This window comes from Oryzias latipes, chromosome 12 (genome assembly GCF_053564925.1).
Source record: "Oryzias latipes strain Hd-rR chromosome 12, Olatipes_Hd-rR_3.1".
Taxonomy (NCBI): domain Eukaryota; kingdom Metazoa; phylum Chordata; class Actinopteri; order Beloniformes; family Adrianichthyidae; genus Oryzias; species Oryzias latipes.
In genome coordinates this window covers 28,738,973-28,753,109 of record NC_136248.1, presented here as the reverse complement: position 1 = coordinate 28,753,109, position 14,137 = coordinate 28,738,973, and the positions used below count along the sequence as shown (strand labels likewise).

The 14,137-nt window shown below is 40.1% G+C and overlaps 1 protein-coding gene across 24 annotated transcripts in view; it reads right to left on the bottom strand.

Moving 5' to 3' along the window:
* Nucleotides 1-14,137, bottom strand: part of mast4 (microtubule associated serine/threonine kinase family member 4) — a 133,289-nt gene that overhangs the window by 19,032 nt on the left and 100,120 nt on the right. For 12 of the 24 annotated variants that reach the window (XM_078955989.1, XM_078955993.1, XM_078955994.1 and 9 more), the window contains 13 exons: nt 13,441-13,529; nt 9,775-9,844; nt 9,580-9,600; nt 9,206-9,284; nt 2,803-2,957; nt 2,655-2,730; nt 2,373-2,582; nt 2,065-2,166; nt 1,520-1,652; nt 858-919; nt 687-796; nt 388-596; nt 171-309 (listed from right to left, as the gene is read on the bottom strand). In XM_078955989.1, the coding sequence (XP_078812115.1) occupies nt 171-309; nt 388-596; nt 687-796; nt 858-919; nt 1,520-1,652; nt 2,065-2,166; nt 2,373-2,582; nt 2,655-2,730; nt 2,803-2,957; nt 9,206-9,284; nt 9,580-9,600; nt 9,775-9,844; nt 13,441-13,529 (1,455 nt within the window). Of the gene's footprint in view, nt 1-170; nt 310-387; nt 597-686; nt 797-857; nt 920-1,519; nt 1,653-2,064; nt 2,167-2,372; nt 2,583-2,654; nt 2,731-2,802; nt 2,958-9,205; nt 9,285-9,579; nt 9,601-9,774; nt 9,845-12,839; nt 12,979-13,440; nt 13,530-14,137 lie in introns of those variants that run through there. The other 12 variants (XM_078955992.1, XM_078955997.1, XM_078956010.1 and 9 more) reach the window with 6 other exon arrangements.

The window sequence follows — 14,137 nt, the reverse complement described above, 5'->3', positions numbered from 1 at the left end:
AGCTCTGACCTGGGTGGCAGGGGCAGGGAAGGAGAGTAAGGGGTGTAGCAGTTGGTAAGTCAGTGAGGGCGGATCTTTTTTAAGTCTCCACCGGCCTTCAACCCCGTTAAAACTGCAAAAAAGTCCATCAAATGTGTAAATGATGATGTCAAAGATGACTCCTTCCTCACTTGTCAGGTTTGAGATCTCTGTGGACGATGCCGTAGTTGTGGAGATACTCCAAAGCCAAGACGGTTTCTGCAAAGTACATGCGGGCCATGTCCACGGGCAGCGGACCCATGTTCTTCAGCAGGGTGGCACAGTCTCCCCCTGCAAAGAACCATGAAAACATGAAGCAAATGCAGAAGATCCCAGAGACGTTCTGCTGCTCTGTGCACTCAGACAGACCTTCAACGTACTCCATCACCATGCACAGGTGCCGGCGCGTCTCAAATGAGCAATACATGGACACAACAAAGGGGTTCTCGGCGAAGGTGAGGATGTCCCTCTCCACGAAGGCCTGCTGTATTTGATTCCTCAGCATCAGATTCTGCTTGTTGATCTTCTTCATGGCAAATCGCTGCTTGGTTTCCTTGTGTCGAACTAAATAAACAGCTCTGTGGAACAAAGAGGAGGATAAAAGATGGCTCGACCGCTCTTTGTCTTTTCGTCTGCTATCAGACCAATATGTCATATAAAGTTCTGACCCATAGGCTCCGTTGCTGATGAGCTTTATCATCTCAAAGTCGAGCTCACAGGGTTTCCTTCGGGATCGCAGCGCGGTGCCGATGCTCTGAGACTGACGACAGACACAAAACTAATCAAAAAGTAATGCAAGAGAGACTTAAATCAATAAGCAAACAAGTCTGAGCGCTTACAGAATCATCTGTCTCTGGGGTTTCTGCGATACCGCTGTCACAGCTGGTCAGCTGGGCGATTTCTGAATTAAAAAAAGAAGAAAAACAGTTTATCCTAATGCTAAGAGTTCACCGTTTTCTATTCTGAAGCTTCAACACAAAAACAGCAGACCCGAGATTTGGCCTTGAGGCAAAACACGACCAGAGGATAAATGAAGCGAAAAAGCGAATCTGGCTAATTCCTGAAAACCAGCGCTCCAGAACAAGTGCTTGTTAAAAACCACCTTGCATTTTAGGGTTCTGTCACGAGCCCAGTTTCTTGTGCGGGGTCCCCAAAGGGCCTGTTTGCACGTCTGCTGCTGTTTAACATCTGTCGCTCCTTAGGGGTTTGCTCCAAGCAAACAAAGCGCAGGAGAAACAGGCTGACGGCCGGCCAGCCAGCACGGGTATGTTCAGTCTGCTGGGACGCCATTCTTTTCTAATTACTCGTAATGAATGTTGCTGCTTTTCTAAATCTGCAGACAGAAGGTCATTAAACAGACAATCTGTTGAGATCAGGACTTTAGTCAACAGTGTCTTGCTACTAACCCATTTCTATTATTCCTTCACTGACAGATGTTCCAAACCTCTCATCAGCATCCACGATGATGATGATGAGGATGATAATGATGATGGTGGTGTACCTTCCAGGGGGTCTCTGGTGAGCCCCAGCTGACTGATGATGTACCGAGGGATGTCCGTCTTGATGCCCTGGCCCTCTTTGGCGTGTCCTTCAGCTGCCTCCAGGAGGTGGTAAAACTCCTCCGGGTCAAACTCCTTAAAACACACAAATCAAGCACCGATTCAAAGTACAGTTAGACTAGAATGAATCAAACTGTTAAAAAAACCCTAATGACCAGTACTGGGAATTTCTTCTTTTCTATTTTATATGTACTAAACAGATTTGAGTAAAAACAAACATCACTACCTGTTTTGGAGTACTTGAACGACACAAACGCTTCAGTATTCCATTTAATGTCTGGTCTTATTATATACAGATTGTTGCCACTTCAGCCTTAAATGTCATAAACAGCAGAACCAAATGCTTAAATACAATAAGACTAAACTTATGATGAAAGTGTAGGACGATGAGAATAAAGCAAGGGAATCAGAAAACTATATTAAATTCATGTAAAAATAAATTAGGAGTACTTTCTTGGAGACACTAGTTCAGTAAAACAAAACGTACCAAACACTCCAGCAGCCGAGCGGGTCGAGCTATCACGATGAGGATCTTCTTCACCAGCTCTTTGATGAAGTTCACCTCCTCGCTTTCTGACCTCTCTGTGGACTGAAGAGAAAACACGGTGGAGGAGGTTTTAAACGGCAGAAGAAATCAAATCTGTATATTCCATGATTATTTTTCCTTATTCTGAGGATTTGCGTTACCAGACCAGAGGATCAATCAAGCGTTGGCATACGATTGGACTATTGATGGAAAGAACACAAGACTCCAGCTGTAAAGGCGAGTGAACACCATAAATGCGATGCGCTCACCTCTTGAACGAGCCTCTCCAGCTTGTCTGTGAGCTCACAGAAGTAGCTGGACGTGATGTGTCCGAACCGACTCTTTTCCAGACAGTCGCGGGCCAGTTCGATGATCTGATGGTGGGCGAAGCCGAGCACACCGTCCGCCAGAGGCGGGACGCTCTCTGGGGAGTTGCTGCGGATGATCTCCTGAATCTTCTCCTCCATCTGAGCCGTGGCCTGAAGTCACAGGACAAGTTCGGGTGAAACCAAAGTTTCCTAAAGTCACCAGGCGCCACCAGGAGAGCCGACCTTGGGGAACCGCTCCTTGTAGACGTGATTCATCATGATGATCTCGTGGTCGTAGCAGGACGGAGATCTTCCAGGGCTGAAACGCACATCAGACGCAGGTCAGCGTGAAAGGCGTGGAGGAGGCGTGGGAGGAGGAGCGGCGGGCTACCTGAGGCTGCGGGAGCGAGGTCGCATGGCCGTCGCTCGGCGGCATTCCTCCCCTGAGATGCTCTCGGTGCAGAAATGCTTGGAGAGGAAGTGGAGCTCATCGGGGGTGGGCTGGAAGGGCAGCTGGTGCAGCTTCTCCTGTGATGAACAGGATGACTGGAAATGAAACAAATATACATTCAACATGAAAAGAAAAAAAAATGATGGTTTTTCTCAACTTCCATTAAAATAATAAGAAAAAACTTGCAGAGTGCCTGTGCTGTTTGAATAACAGAATTATAAATATATTTAATTAAGTGTCTTATTTATATAGTACTTGGTTGAAGTATTTCAAAGCGCTGACCATAAGTGCTGGTTATTTTGCACAAATGGCAGTTTGGAGAGCAAAACTGGTTAAAATGCAAAAATGGTTTGTCCTTTTAGGACATGAAAAACAAATCAATTAAGGTTAAAAAAAACCCTTACATTTCTGTGTAATCCAAAATTCAATTTCTGCATTGGAATCAAAGAACAAAACTTCCTAACTTGTTTAGGTTCTTAAATTGGTTTTATCCACAATTCCGCTTCATTCTGTCCCGCAGCGGCCCTGGACTGCAAGGAGCAGATAGTTTTTTTTACAATTCTTCTTTCTTACTGGGCGAAGATTTTATCTTTGTCACACAGTCAAAACTCATCAACAGTAGCAATGAATTTTGGGCCCCCACCAATAACATCACAGCGGGAGAAACCATAAAAAAAAGAAAAAGGAATGGGGCCCAAATCTCTTATGGAGCTCAACAAAAATAATCCAGAAGCAAAACGCATCTGGATATATTGACACTGGCTGCGTCCGAATTCCCACCCTAACTACTACAAAACGATATAGTGCGGCACTATGTAGTGCCCTGAATTTTAAAAGCAATTCGGACACCATGCTTGCTACTTTACTTTTTCCCCCTTGATGTAGAAAAATATGTAGTTTGACTTTGACATTTAAAAAAAGCATTATTATATTTAACTATTTTCTGCTGTTTCCCAGCAAAGTTATCGACGGACTTCTAACGTTTTACAGAACCTTAGAAGTTGATTTCAAAGTATTGTCAGAAAAAAATTGGGTTAGTAAGGAGATTTTTTTTATATTGGAAACAACATTTTTAATGGCTGTTACAGTTCTGAGGAAGCTCCGGATCTTCCAGATTTTCAAAAGTCCTGAATAAAAAAAAAAAAAGAGAATTGAAATAGTTTGAAAAACATTTTTTGCTGCAGACAAAAGGAGAAATTCATTTTGTCGCCATCAGACAGTCTAAAAGGAAGCAGGTAACCTTTTATCTATTTATTTCTTTATTTTTTACTTATGCAACGACCACAACAGGCTGCAAGGATGAGTGAATAATTGGAGCTTCAGGACTTGTAAAGCTCCACAGATGCCACCACCGGTTGTCTCCTTTGCCCTTTAACAGGTGCTAAAGCACAAAAAGCGGTTTCCATCCAGGAGACATCGCTTTATAAATACAATTTAATCTTTTATGACGTGGCAAAACAACGATCTGTGTCGTTAATTCATGCAGTGAGACTAAAAATCTGTGACACTCATATGGAGTGTATAATACATTTCCCTTCTAATGCTGTGAATGGCAGGAAATCTATTTCACTAATTTCTGTAAACGCTTGTTTGTGCTGTAAATACAGACGTCAATAAAACCTCTGAAGGGATTGTAGACACAGAAATGGGGTTTTGGGTCCGTTGACATCCCTGTGACTTGATATTTGAAAGACCTGATGATCAATTATTTTTCTTTCTTGCTTTTTTTCCCGCTTGACGTAGCCCATTGTCCCATTATGCTGTTCTGCATTTGTGTCTCCGTTTCCTGTGCCACATTCAGAAGAACGCTACAATCATTCTCTTCCTGACAAAAGTTCAAAATGAAACTCTTTTGAAAACTAATCCGACAATATATTTTATTTTGTAAGGACAAAAAAACAACAGCGTTTTAATCTCAATCTCAAAAGATCTTTGATACACTTTTTTATTATAAAATGATGGGTTTTTTTATTAAGGTAAATGTTAGGAATAATTAGAAATAGAATAGTTAGAAACTCCCTTTTTACTATTATTACATTTACCTAGACCTTTTATTACACTAATGGTTTAAACTTAATTCACTGAGCATGTATTATCTCAAAATTATATTGCATCCTAAGACAGCACAACCAAGCTATTGTCCTCACAGTTTCTCCTCATCCTCCCTTTTTACTTTTTGTGTGTTCTGGTGTTTATGCTCTGGCAAATGTCTGTGGGAACATCAGAGAGATCTGACACTTGAAGCTTTATGACCTTCAAGTATCCAGCCTGCAACAGCATGTGGGTGGGTTTTTCACACCATAGATCCTCAGACCATCTTCTGAATATGTAAATGCCAGGTATATATACCAAGCCCTTTTCTGAGTGTCTTTGTTCAGACCTTGTGATCCTGTTCCTCTGTCTGTAACCCTGCGTACAAATCTGTGCTGTTTTGTGCGGAGTAAATCTTCACTGAAGCTAAGTAACTGTGTCTGAGTCTCATTCGTTCATTTCTGTGTGCTGGAAACTGAAGGGAAACGAACCAACCTAATATTTTTATTAATACAGTCCTTTCTAGAAAATCCAGTTTCCTCACAGTAAAACACTAAAAACATATAATTTACCATAGCATAATGGCAAATATTAACTTCTTTATTTACCAATTTGCAAAGTAAAAGCAGATCTGTTAGACTTTAAAGGTTCATTTTTACCTTGGCCAGCCACTAAGTAATAAAGTTTATAAACGCAGCTTATAAACTTTTTGTCAATGTTGATACTTTTTTTTATTGCAAACTGTAGAAATAATGAAAACTAAGTAAAGATGACCGATGAGCACAGCATCGGTCAAAGGGTGCCAAAGAGTAGTTTTACTTTGAATTTCTGTGCCTCCGTCTTGTTTTTATTGTAAAGTGCAGCTCAAAGCACGAGAAGCACTTTTTATGAATGAAGTTGGATTCTATTGGAAACAACGCAGATGTACATTTCTATGTTCATTGTTTAAATCTTTAATCCTCCATTTTTTAAAGCAAAGTTTGGTCAAAAGCAATCAAACTAAGTAAATTCCATTTTTGCACTTCCAGGTGACATTTTATTTTTTTGTTATAAGTGACTTCTACTCTCAAAGATGTTGCCTGTGGTTGCAGGATGTGGTACACGTGCTCCATTTCAGAGTCATGCAGCGCCTCAGAATGGTGTTCGTTCTGTGGAACGCAACGTTTAGAGCAGGGGTCACCAACCCTGTGCGCCCTTGTGGCGCCCGTAGGGAATGCACCCAAAAAAAAAAGTTTTCTTTTTTTTAATTGAAGTAAATTTTCAACAAACAACCACGGCATGTCTATCAATGACAACAATATCAATTCTGAGATAAAGGTAGACAAAAAAAACAAATATGAAAACAAATATAACTTAAAAAATAATAAAGTAAGGGTCTATTACAAAAGTTTAAATAGATCAAATAAATTACACAATGTCTAGGCGTTCTTATGATTCATGTAATGTAAAGATTTAGAGATTAGGTTGAGTAATCCAATAATGTGAGGTTTCACCTTTAAGAATTTACAAGTATGAATAAAATGCTTTGAAATTACAATCAGTGCATTAATCAGAAAGTCCAGATTTTTGTCAATTAATTGTAATCAAATTTTAATTGTATTCCAATTTAAAGGGTTAATGATGATATTTTTGGATTTAAGACAATTATGAAAAGAAGACCAAAACTTCTTTACATGCAAACATTCAAAGAAAAGATGTTCCACAGTTTCTAGATCATTTCCACAAAAGACACAAAGATCACTGTCCCAGTTAAAGCGAGAATGTAAAAAATGATTGGAAGGGTAAATATAATTTAACGGGAATGCTCCAAAAATAGCACTGCTCATATAGCAAATCAATATATTGTGGCGATCTGGGGGTTAGCCCCGCCTTCAGCTTCTAAGACTCATGGGAAGTGGGGAATCTTGGTGTGTTAAATCGCTCACCATAAGTGAGGGAGCTGTGAGCAGAAGTGAGGTTAATGCTGTTTGGCAGTGGAGGTGTTCAAAATAAACAGACAGATATGATTTTCCGCTAACTTATGTGAGTGTTGTTTTCGACAAACCGGGGTTGTGCTTTACATGAGGCACGGGTAGCAGATTCAGACATGTCCAGTGGAGCTGCTTCTAAGTAAGAGGATAGTGAATCAAGACTTGAGCGCAACAGTACCGGCCTGGATAGTAGGGGTGGTGATTCAGTGCTTGCTATTAGTAATTGATGCACTTTAGTTCTGCTATCGTGAAATATATGGCAGAGTATGAAACGACCTGAAACTTGCGAATCGGCGTTCCCGCCTATGAGAAAAAGGCGCGCGTGTGTGTGTGTGAGGAGGAGAGGGGTAGTGGGCGCAGGTTGCGAGGTGAAACGTCACATGGAGACCATTGTGCAACACCTGGATCATGGGGTGGCTTAAATGACTCAGCTCATTCTAATAATGTCATTCTTTACTAATTATTGCGGACATTTTCAATACTTGTCTGTATTTTCCATATACATTTATTTTAACGGTTGTTTAGTTGGTGATAGTTACTTATAAATAAAGACAGCAGGTAATGCAGGCTGGAAAACAGCTGCACTTTTTCAGACCATAAATAAACTATAGATCATTTGTTTATAAAAGTATTGAGGATTTTGGAGGATTTTTACTGTTGGTGTTGCACAAAATTAGAAAAATGCCAAATATTTTTGGAGTAATCCAAGTGATGAGCTCTGTGATTTAGTTTTTAATGTTTTATGAGACCTAAACATGATTTTCACAATAACAGGTTTTTAAATAATCATATCCCTCTGATACGTTTCACAAAGGCACACACAGGACCAAAGACACACACACAGGACCAAAGACACACACAGGACCAAAGACACACACAAGACCAGAGACTCTCACAGATCACACACCAAGCAGAAATGAACTTATTGCTAAAAATGATGTCAGGAGTTGAGCTCTAGGAAAATGACAAAAGAGCAAAGAAAATGGAATAATTTAATTTATTATTTCTAATTATTAATATTTCCTGGCTTTGTTTGTTGATATTTGCATCATTTGACAGAATATATTTATTATTCTGGATTAATATTCCTGTCTGTTTTTATTCACATTTATGTTTAAAAAGTTAAGATTAAGTTAAAGTTTTAAAGGTTTAAAAGTTTATCTTTAGTGTGTTCAATAAATATTTATCTTGTTTGGCTGCAACTTAAAGTGTGATTTGGATTTAGGCCCCTTCTGCAACTGACTTTGACCCCCCTGTAATACGAGTCTAGAAAATTCATGCATGTTTTTGTGTGTAAAATGAGCAAATAAAAATAGGGCACACTAAAGGAAGTCCTCAAGTTGTGTTTTTTATTTTTTTTTATCTTTTCTTTTTTTGGGGGGGGGGGGTAGGAGGTTTTTAGTGGCGCCCTTCATAGCACTTACTGCCCATGAAATAGCCCTCGGTCTCAAAAAGGTTGGTGACCCCTGGTTTAGAGGTTTCCACGAGGTGTCTTATTTTGAAAATCCTAACAAATGGTGGTAAATTTGCCAGTCATAAAAATATCCATAGCACCTCCCAACTGCAGCAGTACAGCAGGAGGCGTTTATACACTATTCCGTATTTCTACAAATTAAAGTACAAAACAGGCATGTCCAAAGCCCGGCCTGTGGGCCAAATGTGGCTCATGCTAACATTTCTACCAGCCTGCCCCGAAATATAATTAAATATATGTATAAATGATTTTTTTTAAATATGCGGCTCCAGCTGTTACTTAAAACTTTGCAGGCTTTCTTGATTGTGATTGGCTAAATTACGCTATAAGCCATTTTAAACCTGTGGCAGGACTATGGCACACTTTCTGGCTCCTCTTTAAAATGTCAACTGTAATCAAAATCAAAAATAAAAACAAGAGAGTTGACAGTTTCTCAACAAGATGAAATTGGAGTATATATATATATTTCTTAACACCTGTCTATATGCCAAGAGACGAGGAGTTCATATCAACAGGCAGACGACAAACTAATTAGGGAAAAAATGGTGCGTGGTCTTTAAATTTGAAATTCACAGTAATTTTGGTAAAACTGCTTTGTTGTTCAATGTGAAGAAAGAAAATGTGTGTCAAATGCTATTGTTTTATTAAAATGGTTCAAAGAATGGTTGGCCCGTTACAGATATTCACCTCACCAATTCTGATCCACTTTAAGAAAAAAAGTCTGGACGCCCCTGACGTCAAGGAATTTATCAGTTTAAGGGAGTTTCTAAACTATAAACAATTATAGGTGAATTTTAATGAGAATCCGTCTCTTATTCATCGTTTCCTGCCTGTGGAAGCCTGGTTTGAAATAAATTGTAAATCTTACAGAAATGGTGGAACTGGGGGTGTTGGTTCCATATCCAGAGGAGGGAAGGGAGGCCAAGGACCAGCGGCGGCCATCAGTCCTAAAATACAGAAACATCCACGGATGAGTCGCTTAGTTCGAACAGACGTCTGAGTGAAAAAAGCGGGTCAAACACAATATCCTGATGCGACATGCTGGTCTGTGATGAGTCTCATGTTTGTTTGTAGGTTAAGTGGGAAAACCTCCATGACCACATGGTTCTACATGAAGGGTGACCTGAAAACTGCAGATTTGCAGGATGACAAACTAATGAGGAGGCAGAGAATGACAGAGAACTCCAGATGAATGTGGGGGATGGCTCCTTAAAAGAAATGAAACCCCTGGCTAGAAGTTACCTGTCCGTTCTGTGGCAATGACTGTGGATTATAATAAAAACACAAAATCACACGTTGAGAAACGGCACAACATATAAACCGCCTCTGATAACAATCGTGTGAACTTTTTCCTTGTGCATTACAGGAGTAAAGCTCGATTCGGATGAGTGATCAGCTACAGCTGTCCTTTAAAAAGAGCAGATCAGGTCGGGTTACCTTCGAGCGAAGGAGAAGTGGGCAGAGGCACTGGGGGAGAAGTTTCGAGGGCTGTCTTGTGGGCTTGTTCCTGCGTGATAAAACACATGAAAGGCATTTAAACGAAGATGGTCGAAAAGTTTAATGTTAAAAGAGACGGCGATAAATCCGATAAGCATCTTACAGAGAAAAAGAAAACTTACCTAGTAAAAACTAATGGATGGGTGAATAAAATAAATAAATAAATGTGAACATAAAAACTCCAAAAATCAATATATAATGTTTATTCTTCTAAAGATAATGAAGGCAAAAATGAGAAAATTAATTATGCGATACATTTTGATGTTATGTTTCAATTAAATAAAAGCACATACCACAGAGGAGTAATTATTGACTGTAAATGAGAACTGGACTGAGTGACCCCCCCCCCCCCCCCCCAATGTTCCAAACAGGAAATGCTAAGAAGCCAAAATCCCATAGACTTCTACAGAGAAATAAGCAGCTATGACCATGTCATACTATTTGTCAGAACCATTTTTGCTCTGATGCCTCTCTTTAACATGTTCATGAAAATCCTCATTTTATTTTTAAGATCTTTTTTTTCTGTAGTTCAAGTCATTTAAGTTATAAACTGACCAATCAGATGCCTCAATAAAAGTAGGCGGTGCCTGCTGGCAAAAAACATCCAACGTTTAAAACATTTGACAGATTTCATGAAGGGTGGTTACCATAGAAACGACGACTCAGAGCGCCCCAGGCCAACCACTGCTTGCTGATGTCGCCTGGCTCCCAAATCATCCATTGCGCACAGAAAATAGCAACTGAATTGACTTTGGAGGTAAACCATTTTCCTTGGTTGACGCCACACTCACTCGGTCCAGTTCACTAATGCAGTCGATGGGAGTACATTTATATATGCCCAATGTTACAACAATAGTCGTCTTAATGGGCTTAAATGCACGTGGACTTGGGGGCAGTGTAACATTGGATTGTTTTGTCCAGACCAGTTTGTTTTCTTAGATAGGTCTGCCTTGTTTAGCAGCAAAACGTATGTGAAAGACCAGACAAGTGAACCCTGGTTCACCTGACACTGAGGGTGTGGTTGTGACCTTTAACACTGGAGATGTCGATGCCGACACCTGAATAACACTCCTACCTAAAGTGTGCTTCACCGTCACACAGTCACACACCGATAGCGGCTCAGCTGCTGAACACTGGCGCCAACCTGTAACCACCAGATGCAAAGTGTCTTGCCCAAAGACACTTTGACGCAAATTGGCAAGGTGGAAACAGAACCTGCAATTTTCCGATCAGAGGTCAACCGCCCAACCTCTGCGCCACGGCCCCGTAAACGGTTGAAGACTTTCAACAGCTCAAAGGACATTGGTGCTAAAGCCCCAGTTTTAAAGGGTTAAGTGAACCCTGGTGCGGTTGACTACAGTGTGAATACAAGCACACAATTTCATAGAACAAAAAGCAGAAACAAACCATGGACTGGAGCATAACTTGATTTATTTCAATGAAAAAAGTTGATGAATTGATTATTCCACAATTTTTCGTTTTAAAACCGTATTTCATACCATTGAATCAAATCAAATCATGGTCAAAGTAATTTGTTGTATCCTAACCGCATACCTGTGTGTTTACATTCAAAGTGTTGTGCTATATTTTGGGATTTATTATTTGTTGTTATATTACATTACATCAGGCTTAGTATAGGCCAACTGACATTTTTTTCTTCATCGTTACTTCCTTAGCAAAAAATAAAAAATAAAACATTCTGAATTTTCTGACTTTTGGGTTTTTGTGACACACAAATCGAACTGAGCCAAAACCCTGACCCAAAAATTGAGGTTTGAACAGAATTGTGAGGAGAGTAAATGATTACATCCCTGTAGTGATGAGATACAAGCTCTAAATAACAAATGGCAGAGGACAAATGGAACGTTTTCTCAAGTATAGAAGTAAATGAAGCCCAAATGAGGGCGTGAAAACTTTCAGTATTCTCAGACAGATCCATCTCACAGTGTGAACGAAACATGATTTCATCTATCTTCTACTGTTATGAAGTCAGTCCAAATACCAGTCAAACTTGTGTGCATTGTTCTTTTTAACCATTGAACGCACAACATTCTGCACGTTCTTGTCCTGTCGACACACATTATGAATTTCAACTTTAGTCTCTTTTTCATCTGTCTTATTTGCGAAAAAGCTTAAAAATTGTGCAAAAGAGAGGAACTTTCAGAAGTCAAGTTTGATTTTTTCAAATTTCTGAGTGATGATGCAAGGCTGCATCCTGAATGGGAGGAACCCACAAGAAAACTCAAGACTGCATCCATATTAAAGGAATGCAGGACATTTTACATGACATTTTCATTTAAATGGGCTAACTTCTCAAATACAAAAATAGCAAAAGACCAAACAGAATAAAAACAACTGAGGACATATCAAAGAAAGAGGTATATATTAACAGAAGCGGTGTTGAAGCCAATCATGTGACAACACCATAAAAGTCCAGTTTCACATCTGTCAGGGAAAACAATGGGACAAAAGAACCACTGCTAACCTGCAACATTCTCTGTGCTGCACAGCGTTTCTTTTGAGTCCTAAGAACAAGGAAACATTGTTGCAGAAAACCTTCCACACACTTCAAACCAATAAAAAGCAGAGAAAATAACAGCATCCATTCGACACAAGCTCCTTTTGTTTCAGAGATCAACCTGAGCTTCTCTGCAACCACACCGGGAGCAGAAGAGCCCTCCAGGTGCTTCTGCTCTGACCGAGCCCCCATCCAACTTCTTCAAAGCAGGTTGGATGGATCAAATCCACTCCTTTAATCATCATCATCATCATCATCCAGGTTTGCTTTTACCTTCATCTTTATTTGCTAACAACATTTTATGACTGTTTTTGTTCTTATTTAAAGAAAAAAAATCTTTGGAGGGTCTTCAGTTTTCAATGGGTCAGCCCGGATGTAAAAAACAAACCAGTCATCCAGCAATAAAAGCTCTGATCGGCTTCAAATCTGCAGAAAAGTCTTAGTTCGTTGTAAAAGCTCTTGGTTCTGAAGCTGCACGTTCTCCTACCTCTGGAACCAATGTTCCGCCTCAGCCAGAGAGTCAAGTCTTCCCAGAGCCGCAAACTCTCGCTGGCGAAAGCGCTGAGCTGTTCTGAGTCCGAGTGCATCCTCGCGCCACAGCGTCCTTCGTCGGGGCCCAAACGCAGACTAAACAAAGAGCCGGCGCTCCGCTTTTGCCAAGCAATGCCAGGAAATAAAACGCCCTGTGGTAAACGAAGGCGCCTCCCCTCTTTAACTTCTTTGCATTTCCTCCCAGTGGGACGACATTTCCTCCTTTGAAACAATCAAACGTTGAATTTGCCACAGTTCGGTGTAATTTCAGGCGCTAACCATGTGGAAGATGCTCACTATTCTTGGGTTTTCTGTTCAGACTTTCACATCAAACTGTGTTTGTCTCCCATTAAATGGCACCAATCCCCCCCAGATAAGAGATGGCATTTCAAGCACTTGTATCTCTCGTTGCACAGGCAGCAGTTTTTGTTTTTTGCATTACACAATGGGCTGCATTCCTGCTGGAGAAGCCCTGCATTAAAGCCCCCACCCTCCTCTGCAGACGTGTTTTACATGGAGTCCTGCCTGCACAGAACAGGTGTTGGAGATAAACTCACCTGTGAGAGACGACAGAGGGGAGTGAGGCCGGGTGAGACCGGACGACTGCCCGCTTCCGATCAGGCTCTTCCTGTTGCTGGTTCTACAGCTGCAGAGGCAAAAAGAGATTTAGTTTAAGGCAGAAAAATAATAGGAAATTGAACAGAATGAGGCAAATTGATCTGAAAATGGGGTCATTTGCGGACTCCTCTGTTCTTCGGCCTGTTGAAAATCATCAAAATCTCTTTGTATTTTTTGTGGGGTGGTAAAACTTTATCTGATTATTCTTCTAATGTGTTTAATGCTCTTGCTGGGTGACCTGTGTTTTACATTATTGACATTTATTGTTATTTTTTTTAAGTACTTTTTAATATTTCATATACATTAAGCATATTTGGCAGTGCGGATCTGTACTGTACTGCATGAAAATGTAATACAAGAGAAAGTAAAATCCTGGATAAGAATCCTTGTTTTTACCATCACCATCAGTCTTGTCATACAAACTCCTACGTTTGGAACATTTTAAACACTTAAAAACAGCTTGTCTGATATATAAAGTCCTTTATGGTTTCACCCTTATGCCAATGAATTAGATCAACAACCCTGTAAAACAAAGAATCAACAAAAAATTCTATTTTTTTTAAATTAATATGGTAAAATCCAGAAAGAAAATCTGCAATACAATTTTTTATAAGCTACAGACAGTATCAATTATGA